The sequence below is a fragment of the Bubalus kerabau genome, chromosome 4 (assembly GCF_029407905.1).
Source record: "Bubalus kerabau isolate K-KA32 ecotype Philippines breed swamp buffalo chromosome 4, PCC_UOA_SB_1v2, whole genome shotgun sequence".
In the NCBI taxonomy this organism is placed as follows: domain Eukaryota; kingdom Metazoa; phylum Chordata; class Mammalia; order Artiodactyla; family Bovidae; genus Bubalus; species Bubalus kerabau.
In genome coordinates, this window is record NC_073627.1 from 146,238,338 (window position 1) to 146,251,846 (window position 13,509).

General features: G+C 34.3%; 1 protein-coding gene across 4 annotated transcripts in view; it reads right to left on the reverse strand.

Annotated features, from left to right (window-relative positions):
- AGTPBP1 (ATP/GTP binding carboxypeptidase 1) overlaps window positions 1–13,509 on the reverse strand; it is a 202,452-nt gene that overhangs the window by 11,454 nt on the left and 177,489 nt on the right. For all 4 annotated transcript variants that reach the window (XM_055578958.1, XM_055578956.1, XM_055578957.1 and 1 more), the window contains 2 exons: window positions 10,910–11,086; window positions 5,852–6,012 (listed from right to left, as the gene is read on the reverse strand). In XM_055578958.1, the coding sequence (XP_055434933.1) occupies window positions 5,852–6,012; window positions 10,910–11,086 (338 nt within the window). The remainder of the gene's footprint in view (window positions 1–5,851; window positions 6,013–10,909; window positions 11,087–13,509) is intronic.

A 13,509-nucleotide genomic window follows, 5' to 3' on the forward strand; every position in this document is an offset into this window, starting at 1 on the left:
GGCAATAAGGAGTTCATGGTCTGAGCCACCGTCAGCTCCTGGTCTTGTTTTTGCTGACTGTATAGAGCTTCTCCATCTTTCGCTGCAAAGAATATAATCAATCTGATTTCGGTGTTGACCATCTGGTGATGTCCATGTATAGAGTCTTCTCTTGTGTTGTTGGAAGAGGGTGTTTGTTATGACCAGTGCATTTTCTTCGCAAAACTCTATTAGTCTTTGCCCTGCTTCATTCCGTATTCCAAGGCCAAATTTGCCTGTTACTCCAGGTGTTTCTTGACTTCCTACTTTTGCATTCCAGTCCCCTATAATGAAAAGGACATCTTTTTTGGGTGTTAGTTCTAAAAGGTCTTGTAGGTCTTCATAGAACCGTTCAACTTCAGCTTCTTCAGCGTTACTGGTTGGGGCATAGACTTGGATTACTGTGATATTGAATGGTTTGCCTTGGAAACAAACAGAGATCATTCTGTCGTTTTTGAGATTGCATCCAAGTACTGCATTTTGGACTCTTTTGTTGACCATGATGGCCACTTCATTTCTTCTGAGGGATTCCTGCCTGCAGTAGTAGATATAATGGTCATCTGAGTTAAATCACACATTCCAGTCTATTTCAGTTTGCTGATTCCTAGAATGTCGACATTCACTCTTGCCATCTCTTGTTTGACCACTTCCAATTTGCCTTGATTCATGGACCTGACATTCCAGGTTCTGGTATTGAGCTGCATGAGCTGTTTGTATATTTGGCAAATTAATTTGTCAGTTGTTTCATTTGTTATTATTTTCTCCCATTCCGAGGGCTGTCTTTCACCTTGCTTATGGTTTCCTTCATTGTGCAAAAGCTTTTAAATTTAATTAGGTCCCATTTGTTTAGTTTTGTTTTTATTTCCATTATTGTAGGAGGTAGGTCATAGAGAATCTCGCTGTGATTTATGTCAGAGAGTGTTCTGCCTACGTTTTTCCTCTTAAAGTTTTATAGTTTCTGTTTTACAGTTAGGTCTTTAATCCATTATGTGCTTCTATCTTTCAATTTGTTAATTTGGTGTATCATACTGATTGATTTGAAGATATTAAAGAATCCTTGCATCCCTGGAATAAAGCACACTTGATCACAATGTATGATCTTTTTAATATGGTGTTGGATTCTGTCTGCTAGGATTTTGTTGAGGATTTTTGTATCTATGTTCATCAGTGATATTGGCCTGTAGTTTTCTTTTTTGTGGCACCTTTGTCTAGTTTTGGTAGAAGGGTGATGGTGGTGGCCTTGTAGAATGATTTGGGGAGTTTTCCTTCCTCTGCAGTTTTTTTGAAGAGTTTAAGTAGTATAGGTGGTAGCGCTTCTCTAAATTTTTGGTAGAATTCACCCATGAAGCCATCTGGTCCTGGGCTTTTGTGAGTTGGAAGATTTTTTATTACAGTTTTTATTTCTGTGCTTGTGATTGGTCTGTTCAAATTTTCTATTTCTTTCTGGTTCCGTTTTGGAAGGTTATACTTTTCTAAGAATTTGTCTATTTCTCCCAAGTTATATATATGGAATTCTACTACATTTTAGGTCAGACAGACCTGACAAGATATATAGCACATGCTTTCCAACAGAAAAAAAAAAAAAAAAGCATATTCTTCTCAGGCAAAATTATGCAGGATAAATCATATCTTAGCCCACAAACAAGTCTTAATTAAGTTAAGAAGATCAAAATCATATTAAGCCCAAGCACAACAACACAAAACTCAAAATCAATTGGGAATTCCCTGGCAGTCCAGTGGTTAGGACTCCGTACTCTCAGTACTGAGGGCCTGGGTTCAATTGCTGGTTTGGGAAATAAGATCCTACAAGTTGTACAGTGTGGCCAGAAAAGGAAAGTAGAAATCAATTAGGAAAACTGGAAAATTCACAAATATGTGGAGATTACACAATATGTTCCTGAACAACCAATGAGTAAAAGAGAAATCAAAAAATATCTTGCGAGAAGTGAAAATGGAAATAGAACATACCAAAACTGACAACATGCAGCAAAATCAATTCTAAAAGGGAAGTTTATAACAATAAAGGTCTACATGAAGAAAAAAGAAATCTCAAATAAACAACCCAATTTTACAACTGAGGGAACTAGAAAAATAAGAATAAATAAGCCTAGAGTTAGCAGAAGGTAGAAAATAAAAAAAATCAGACAGACATAAATAAAATGGAGACTAAAAATATCCATGAAATTTAGAGTTAATTTTTTTAAAAAAAGAATAGATAAACTGTTAAGACTTTCTAAAAAAATGGAGAAATTATAAATGAAAGAGACATCCCAAAAGATACATAAAAAAATACAAAGGATAAGAGACTACTATGAACAATTATACACCAGCAAATTGGACAACTAAGAACAAATGGAAAAAATTCCTAGAAAGATACAAGCTACCAAGACTGAATCATGAGAAATAAATAGAAGATCTGAACAGAGCAATTATGAGTGAGGAGACTGCATCAATACTCAAAAACCTCCCAAGAAAGAAAATCCCAGGACCAGATGGCTTCAGTGAATTCTACCAACCATTTAAAGACTAAATAATAGCAATTATTTTCAAACTTTTCCCAAATTAAAAGAGGAGGGAACAATTCCAAATTCATTTTATAAGGTCAGCATTATCCTCAATACCAAAGTCACAGAAAGAACTTTTAAAAAAAGAAAACTATAGGTCAATATTCCTGATGAACTTAGAAGCAAAAGTCCCCAATAAAATGTATTAGGAAATCAAATTCAATAATACATTAAAAGACTCATACATAAATCTTGATCATCTTGCACCCTTGTTCAACATATGCAAATCAATCAATGTGATTTACCACATTAACAAAACGAAGGCTAAAAATCATATAATCATCTCAACAGATGCAGAAAAGCATTTGACAAAATTCATCATCCATTCATTCAACTCTCAACAAACCAGGTAAAGAGAAAATGCACTCTTGCATAATAAAAGCTATATACAACAAGCCCACAGCTAACCATGAAATACTACAAGTTTTTCTTCTAAGATAAGGAACAAAGCAAGGATGCCCACTCTCACCACAGTACTGGCTTAAGCAATTAGAGAAGAAAAGAAATAAAAGTCACTCAAATAAGAAAGGAAAAAGCAAATTTTCTCTATTTGTAATAGACAAATATAGCATCTGTAAAAATACCACCAGCTGCATTTCTATACACTAAACAATGAAACATCAGGAACAGAAATCAAGAAAACAATTTCACTTACTATAACATCAAAAACGTTAGTAATAAATTAACCAATAAAGTGGAAGATCTGTACACTAAAAACCATTAAGACAGTGTACTCTTATGTTCAAAGCAGTATTATTCACATAGTCAAAGTATGAAAACTATCTGACCATCGACAGATGAATGGATAAGGAAAATGCAGATAGATACTAATAAAAGCTATGACAAACCTAGGCAGCATATTAAAAAGCAGAGATAATACTTTGCCAACAAAGGTCTGTCTAATCAAAGCTATGGTTTTACCAGAAGTCATGTATGGATATGAGAGTTGGACCATAAAGAAGGCTGAGCGCTGAAGAATTGTTGCTTTTGAACTGTGGTGTTGGAGAAGACTTTTGACAGTCCCTTGGACTAGTCCATCCTAAAGGAAATCGGTCCTGAATATTCACTGAAAGGACTGATGTTGAAGCTGAAGCTCCAATAGTTTGGCTACCTGATGTAAAGAACTAACTCCCCGATGCTGGGAAAGACTGAAGGCAGGAGGAGAAGGGGACAATAGAGGATGAGATGGTTGGTTGGCATCACTGACTCAATGGATGTGAGTTTGAGCAAGCTCTGGGACCTGGTGATGGACAGAGAAGCCTGGCATGCTGCAGTCCATTAGGTTGCAAAGACTTGGACATGACTGTGCAATTGAACTGAACTGATACAATGGAATATTATTCAGCCTTTAAAAAAAGGAAATCCTTTCATTTGCTACAACATGGATGAAACTGGAGGGCATTATGTTAAGTGAAATAAGCCAAACAAAGAGAAATACTGCTTGGTGTCATTTACATGTGAAATGTGAAAAAAAAAAAAAAAAAATGAAACAACTCATAGAAACAGAGAGTAGCAAAGCGGTTGCCGAGGGGTAGGAGGCCGGCAGAGGAGGCAACAGGGAGAGGTAAAAATAATACAAACTTTCAGTTGTTGAGATAAATAAGGTCTGAGGAAGTAATGAATAACATGGTGACTATACAACAAAGGTCCGTCTAGTCAAGGCTATGGTTTTTCCAGTGGTCATGTATGGATGTGAGAGTTGGACTGTGAAGAAAGCTGAGTGCCCAAGAATTGATGCTTTTGAACTGTGATGTTGGAGAAGACTCTTGAGAGTCCCTTGGACTGCAAGGAGATCCAACCAGTCCATTCTAAAGGAGATCAGTTCTGGGTGTTCTTTGGAAGGAATGATGCTAAAGCTGAAATTCCAGTACTTTGGCCACCTCATGCAAAGAGCTGACTCATTGGAAAAGACTCTGATGCTGGGAGGGATTGGGGGCAGGAGGAGAAGGGGACAACAGAGGATAAGATGGCTGGATGGCATCACCGACTCGATGGACGTGAGTTTGAGTGAACTCCAGGAGTTGGTGATGGACAGGGAGGCCTGGCGTGCTGCGATTCATGGGGTTGCAAAGAGTCAGACACGACTGAGTGACTGAACTGAAATGACACTAGAGAATGCTGAATTATGTAATTGAAATTTGCTATGAGAGCAGAACTGAAAAATATTTCCCAACACACATACACAAAAGTAAATATGTAATGTGATATATGGACATGTTAATAACTCAATGGGGGAAATCCTTTCACAGTGTATACATATATACACCAAATCATCACATTGTATACTTTAAATATCTTACAATTTTATTTGTGAACTTTTACCTCCATAAAGAGGTAACACCAACAATGAAACACTAGGAACAGAAATCAAAAGTACATAAAATAAAGGAAAAGGAAGCTTCTAAACATCAATGAGAACAACTTTATGCATATTTATTTAATAAATAAATATATCTATAATTATTTCCATTATTGTTTACCAAGTGTTTTGAAGTGTAGAGAATGCAGGTAATCACTATCTCAGTTATCACATTATATGAAAATAGAGTTCTAATTAATGTTTTACTACACTTAAAACTGTTAAGTTGATACATACAACAGAGCCTGGCAATAAATTGACAAATCTGATGTCAGTGTCTACTAACAAAAACCATGAAGATTCTATAAAATGGGACTATTTCCAACTATATGTACCAAACTATAAAATGCTAAACTCTAGTATTATGATTAAGAAATAGGATATCAAATTATGTCTGAGCCTGTATCTGATCAAAATTTACATACATTGAATTTTAGGAGCAAAAGATTACCTACTTAGAAAAATACTTGTCACATGTAGTTAAATTTTCAGAGTGATACTAAATTAGCTGTTTCTAGTAGATGTAACCAGAAGATATTGGAAAGCCATTTGATGTGTATGGATTATCAAGATAATAAAACTTCTTTTGAAGTATGAATTTTGGCTCCAAGTGTTCTTAATTTATATATTATCTGATACATGCTTACTTATGAGTTAAAAGTAAATCATTAAGATTACTAAAATAGCATTTCAAATATAAGGGTAATTTACTAAAATTTTATCCAAATACCAATGTTAAAAGAATCAAGAATATTATCACATTTTGGAACATACATTAGATGTGCAAACTTATTTATATAAATTCTAAAAATGCTTGACTGTTAAAATCTCTGTGCCTTTCCTCTTACTTAACTATGAAGTCTAACAGTATACTACCAGATAACAAAAGAATACAACAAGTGTGTCTTACCTAGTTACTTTGCAGCTAGATTCAATCAAGTCATTCTCAAAGTCAAGCAGGCTGGAAGGCAGATTATATTCCAATGGGGATGTCAGTCTTTTCAAACGCAATAGACCAACACAAAATTTTGCTCCCATCTCTTCCAATTCTCGAGTACCAATCTGTAAACCCTAGAAATAAAGCAATAATAAACATGTAACTAGGACATTTGCTATCCTCTGGCTATATCTCATTAAAATTACATAAAAGGAATTTGAAGCTATATTAATAAAATAAAAGCCTGTTACTTTGTATGAACCTACAACTCATAAGCACAGTGTCTTAACAATGTAAGATTATTTTAAGTCAAAAAGGAAACCATCTTAAAAAAGAATTTCTAAAATGTCTATTCTCATTTACTGTGTGCAAAATATTTTCACCAACACACTGAGAAGGGGGAAAAAAAGCAGATGACTATCTTGAAGGTAAGTTATTCTTGGAGCTCATATGTAAAAGTATATTTTTACAAGACCTTGCTAGTACTTGTAATCTACTACTCAGATGCTGACGTCGAAATAGTGTTACAATCAAGGCTCCAGTCTGTATACTTGAATATTAGTTTATACATACTTTTTCTACATGATAAATAGAAACCAGTGAGTAAAAAACAAACAAAAGAAAGGTGACTATGTAAAAAAAAAAAAAAAAAGAATCAACAAATCTAAGCCAATAAGGTAGAAATAAAATAAACTCTTATGTTTCATGTCAGTTAAGAATGCCCATTTCAAATCTGATCTAATAAAACAAAAATAAAATTTTACCACAACACTTTTTAAACTAATAGCTTCCCAATAAACAATATAAGGTTCAGCAAAAGTTAAACATTACCACATAAAGGATAAAAATTGACTACTGTAAATTGACTACTATTTATCATTTACTTTTCAGATAAAAATGAAACTCTAAAGTAAATAAAATCCTTACACCAACAAAGGCTGCAACCATCTAAAACCATACAGCAACTGAAGAGGTAAATTATAAAAACTGTTATTTACTCTGTGAAGCACATGCCTTTAAAATAATGACTGACTGACTGTTTAAATAGTCTGGCCACCTCCAAATACTCTAGGAAATGTAACTTAACTAACTTTATTAGAAAATGCATTTGCCTTCTTAATCTAAGAGGTTTAGAAAGGCTATGCCTATTCCTGAGTTAGCTCATCAAAAATAAAGAATATTTGAAACCTAAAATTCAGTAATATAGGAACATTCTTGAGAGTGAAAAGATTTGTTTCTTAAAATATTATTAGACTCACACAACTTATTAGCTAATATTAACAAGTTTGAAAAGTATACATTATGTGGTGGGAGGGGAGGATGGGGGTATATGGGAATTCTGTATTTTGCACTCTATTTTTCTGTGAATCTAAAGTTGCTCTTTAAAAAGTCTGCTAGTTAAAAAAATTTTTAAAGAAGTATATGTTATGATAAAAGGATTGAATTTTAGATGTAAAAAACTTATTTTTTGTAGTAAGACATACTTCTCTAAGAGTTTTATTAAATCAATGTAACTCTACCAGTGTAAACCACATGAAGTATATCAATATAAATCATATAAAAGAGAAATGACTATTCATTGTGTGCCCACTCAGTCATATCAGACTCTTTGCAACCCCATGGACTGTAGCCCACCAGTCTCCTCTGTCCATGCGATTTTTTTTCACGGAAGAATACTGGAGTGTTGCCATTTCCTTCTCTAGGGGATCTTCCCAACCTAGGAATCAAACTTATGTCTCTTGTGTCTCCTGCATTGGCAGGCAGATTCTTACCACTGAGCCTCCTGGGAAGTCAACTATTTATTATGTATCCATTTTATTTTTAAAAGTTAAAATTAATAATTTTTACAAAACTTGTCTAACATTTTATGTTTCAAAATACATTTTAGATATTTTATGTGGCTTTTTCAATGACCAAATATATTTATCAAAGCAAAAACAGAACTTTTAAATAACCCAATGAAAGTCTATAAGTAGAATACAAATCTTGTATATTCTCGAGATTAGTTGTTTGTCAGTTGCTTCATTTGCTATTATCTTCTCCCATTCTGAAGGCTGTCTTTTCACCTTGCTAATAGTTTCCTTTGATGTGCAGAAGCAACTCCTACAGCTCAACTCCAGAAAAATAAATGACCCAATCAAAAAATGGGCCAAAGAACTAAATAGACATTTCTCCAAAGAAGACATACAGATGGCTAACAAACACATGAAAAGATGCTCAACATCACTCATTATCAGAGAAATGCAAATCAAAACCACAATGAGGTACCATTTCACACCAGTCAGAATGGCTGCGATCCAAAAGTCTACAAGTAATAAATGCTGGAGAGGGTGTGGAGAAAAGGGAACCCTCTTACACTGTTGGTGGGAATGCAAACTAGTATAGCCACTATGGAGAACAGTGTGGAGATTCCTTAAAAAACTGGAAATAGAACTGCCTTATGATCCAGCAATCCCACTGTTGGGCATACACACTGAGGAAACCAGAAGGGAAAGAGACACGTGTACCCCAATGTTCATCGCAGCACTGTTTATAATAGCCAAGACATGGAAGCAACCTAGATGTCCATCAGCAGATGAATGGATAAGAAAGCTGTGGTATATATACACAATGGAGTATTACTCAGCCATTAAAAAGAATACATTTGAATCAGTTCTAATGAGGTGGATGAAACTGGAGCCTATTATACAGAGTGAAGTAAGCCAGAAAGAAAAACACCAATACAGTATACTAATGCATATATATGGAATTTAGAAAGATGGTAACAATAACCCTGTATACGAGACAGCAAAAGAGACACTGATGTATAGAACAGTCTTTTGGACTCTGTGGGAGAGGGAGAGGGTGGGAAGATTTGGGAGAATGGCATTGAAACATGTAAAATATCATGTATGAAACGAGTTGCCGGTCCAGGTTCAATGCACGATACTGGATGCTTGGGGCTGGTGCACTGGGACGACCCAGAGGGATGGTATGGGGAGGGAGGAGGGAGGAGGGTTCAGGATGGGGAACACATGTATACCTGTGGCGGATTCATTTTGATATTTGGCAAAACTAATACAATTATGTAAAGTTTAAAAATAAAATAAAATTAAAAAAATAAATAAATAAAACATCTTCTAAAATTAAAAAAAAAAAGTAGAATACAAATCTAATAAGAAAATACTGCTGTTATTATGCCATAGATGATTTCAAGGGGCATTTAAGTTTCAGCCTCCCTGACATCCTCTCTCCCTACCCCCAGAAACTAGTTTCATAGACACTGATGCTTTTAGTTTCCTTTTCCAATCTGACTGCATAAAGTATCCCTTTAAGAAAAAATAATTTACAGTCTGTTTCCCTAAATCACAAAGTACAAGGTTTTTTTTTTTCCTATGGTCATTTACAAAAGTGACTGTCAAGCTTTTCCCATCCCACACACATACCGTCCACTAAAGCAATAACCATGATGCACAATTTGCGGGCTGCGGTACTCAAGCTCCTCTCTCACCACAACCATGACTTTGGGAGTCTAGAAGTCACCACTTTACAATATTTGGAGAGATTTGAAAAGATAGCACATTCTGAAAGAATAGTATTCTGAGGTCAACTTAAAGTCACTAGGGAAAAGTCACTCTCCACAAAGCACTAGAATTTCACCAAGTTCTACCCATCCAGAGCCCCAAAGTTTGAACATCAGTTGTAAAATTTATACCTTTTTTTTTTCTAGTTTGTTATAGAGTGGAAAAGTCACAAAGCTCTCCACTTAAAGATTCTGGCACCAACCATAATATGTTTACATTTTTAATACTAACCACCTGGAAGATTTTTAAACTCCTTCTAAACATAAAGCTATAATTGCTTTTATGTGAGATGCGTGAAAATCACCATGAGATTCACTTTCCTCTTGTACCACATCAAAAAAAACAAGACACAACTAAACAGAATAACAGTTGTTTTACCTAAGGTCTATTTATTTCCTATGACATGCTCAAACTTTAAAAAATTCAAAGTCACTTAACATTTGTTGTGTGTGTTAGTCACTCAGTCATGTCCGACTCTGTGTGACCCCATGGACTGCAGCCCTCCAGGCTCCTCTGTCCATGGAATTCTCTAGGCACGAATACTAGAGTAGGTTGCCATTCCCTTCTCCAGGGGATCTTCCCAACCCAGGGACCAAACCTGAGTCTCCTGCACTACAGGTGTATCTTTACCCTCTGAGCCACCAAGGAAGTTACTCTTAAATTTACTCTTAAATTTCAAAAGTAAAGTCTGAACTCTCTTCCAATAAAAGCCTATGGCAGCACAGAAGAGTTTTAGTAAAGAAAAAAAAAATAGTGAAGGGATATGCATTGAAAGGGCTTCTCTGGTGGCTCAGATGATAAAGAATCTGCCTGCAATGCAGGAGACCCAGGTTTGATCCCTGGATTGGGAAGATCCCCTGGAGAAGAGAATGGCAACCCTCTCCAGTATTATTGCCTGGAGAATTTCATGGACATAGGAGCCTGGCTGGCTACAGTCCATGGGGTAGCAAAGAGTCGAACACAGCTGAGCGACTAACAAACACTTCAGGCATTTATAAGGCACACATGCACAAAATCTAAATATTAAAAAAAAAAAACTTTATAAATAAATGTGTCTATTTCTAGTGTAATGTGTCTATTTCTAAATGTATAAAAATATACTTACATTCAATAAATTTAAATGATAGAACTTTTTATTAGTAATGTACTACCTTCAGAGTTCATTATAAATCATAATCACTAATCACTATTTAAATGTGTACTACAGTGTACTTTCTTAAAAATTATGACTATAAATAGACTCAACTAAAACTTCATAAGGACCCAAAGCAAGCTATTAGTTCAGAGAATTTAAGAAAAAGAGAGAGACTGTTCTTAATACTGCATATGATTCAATTCCATTATTGTGAATTACATATAACTCAGTATAACAAACATATCATTTAATATACATTTGAAAACTACTAGAGTATATATGAAAGGACAGTCTTGAAATATTTCTATGGCTAGAGATCCTGAGATGTTTTACCTTATATTTTCCCTGGTCACAGCCGCACAAAGTACTCTCCATGGTATAGCTTCTTTGCACTCCTATCTCTCTCCAAACTACAACACGAGCTGTAGATTCTTTAGATTTTTCCACTACGAAGCTACAGCTGCTCATGCAAAATGCTGGGGCAATATGGCTTAGAATCTTAGGCAAAGTCTGCAAAGATAAAAATGATAAAATATTTCAAGAGCTTTCTTTTTTGTCATTAATTTTTTTTAATTTCTAAAAAAAAATTTTTGTGAAAGCATAGTCATTACAGCAGTCCATGTGGATCTTCTTCCTATATCCCCTGCTATCCAAAACATCAAAATAATCCTTTTACTAAGTCAGATTTTTCTGCTTTCCCAAACAGTAGTCAGAAAATAGAATAAAAAGTAATATTCATAGTAATAACCAATAAGGGAAATAAAACTATATAAGAAAACCATGTTTTAAAACATTAAGAAAAACATATTTAAAATGAATGTCATGAAGATGTTTTTCCACTTTAGTCATGAAGATGTTCTGACTAAGAGATTTAACACTGTAAATGTTAATCATCTCTAACTTAATCAATAAAGCTAAGATAATCACAATCTAAATGCCCACATTTTTTCAACTTAAAATTATTCTCAAATTCACCTGAAAATAAAATACAGAATTCCCTGGAGAATTCTGAATCAAAGGCTATGACTAGAGAAATAATCCAACAGATAAATATATATCTAACAGAAGTTAAATGGTGATACTGGTATAGGAATAGCACATCTTTAGAAAGAGAGTTCAGAATTAAAGTCAAAGGTATTTGTTAAAGTTAGTACTATTATTAGTTAGGAAGATTGATCATTCACAAAATGCTGACACAGCTGCTCAGCCACTAAGAAAAACTAGCTAAAGTCATTTTCCATCAAATTAAACTCTAATGAAATTGAGAATTTAAATTTTAAATTAGTAAGTTAAATTTTTAAATGAAACTAAAAGCTCTAAAGTAAATATGGAACTCTACTTTAAAAATCTTAGAATGAGAAAATCTAAGCCGCAAAAGAAGAAACCACTTTTTAAAAAATCAACAAATACGACAGAAGTTTTAAACTACTGCACTTCATTAAAAAAATGTAATATAATACACATGAAGAGTATTTTCAAAACAATAATTAGGTGACTTATACAAAGCAAAGAGAGAATATGAAAAAGGCTATTTTTTTAAACTAGAGATCATAATCGGATCAAAGGATCAAAAATAGGGATCAAACATAAGAAAAGATACTTGATCTCATATATTTATAATTACAGATACACAAACTAAAACCATCAGATATTTTTTCACCTGGCAAAGGTGACAATAAGATGTTTAGAGAAACAGCACTATCATTCATCGGGGAGTACTGATTTGTACAATCTGTATGAAAGACAATTTGGCAATACTAACAAAGTGGCCACCAACAAGGTACAATAATAACAAAAACACACAATGAAAATCTTGTGTAATTGTCAAAAAGAGACAAAGACAGATATAAAGATGAAAAGATGGCCATCAAATATTATGTGAAAAAAATTGCTAAAAAAAAAATTGCTGTGGAGTGTGAAAAAAAAAACTAAAACATCAAATACTATGTTTACATACACCTATGAAGGAATGTGCTTACAGGCAAGTCTCATAATACACATTGTGAAAGTGATTAATTAGTGATTGAGAGAAGATAACTTTTACTTACTACTTTATATTTGTGGCCTGTTTCTATTTTTAATATGACTCTACTCATTTATTTTGGAAAGGAGACGAAGAGAGAGGATACCAAAAAGAAAAAGTGCTTTGAAGTTCTGCTAAGGGTAGTGGTATGTTACTGAAACCTGAAATCTGGGGTGCTGATTTAGGCATAAGTATGGTAGGAGAGACACTGGGACAGAAGGAAAAGCAGACAAGATGCAAAGTAAAGATCTCACTTCAATCCTAGGCATACCTCAAAACACACCCATTCATGGGAAACAAGGTGTATAACAGATGGCTTTATAAAATCAGCAGAGGAAAGGGGTACTGTTTAATAAATGGCGCTGACACAACTGGTTACACATGGGGAAACAAAAATTATATCCCTCCATCTCATACAAAAATACATTCCAGATAGAATAAAAATCTTTCCAGACAGAATAAAAATCTAAGTGTGAAAAGCACTTGTAAAGGACAAGTGTTCAGTTTTTCACTGCTGAGTATATTAGCATGGGTTTGTCATAAACAGCCTTTATTATGTTGAGATACGTTCTCTCTATGCCAGCTTTGATGAGAATCTTTAACATGAATGGATGAATTTTGTCAAATGCTTTTTTCTGCATCTATTGAGATGATCATGTGATTTTTATCCTTCCTTTTGTTAATGTGGTATATTACAATGATTGATTTGTGGATTCGGAACCCTTCTTACAATCTTAGAATAAATCCCACTTGATCATGGTATATGATTCTTTTCATATATTCTTGGATTCCATTTGCTAATATTTTCTTTAAGGATTTCTGCATCTACATTAATCAGAGATACTGGCCTATCATCTTTTCTGCAGTGTCTTTGGATTTCAGTATCAGGGCAATGTTGGTTCGCCTCATA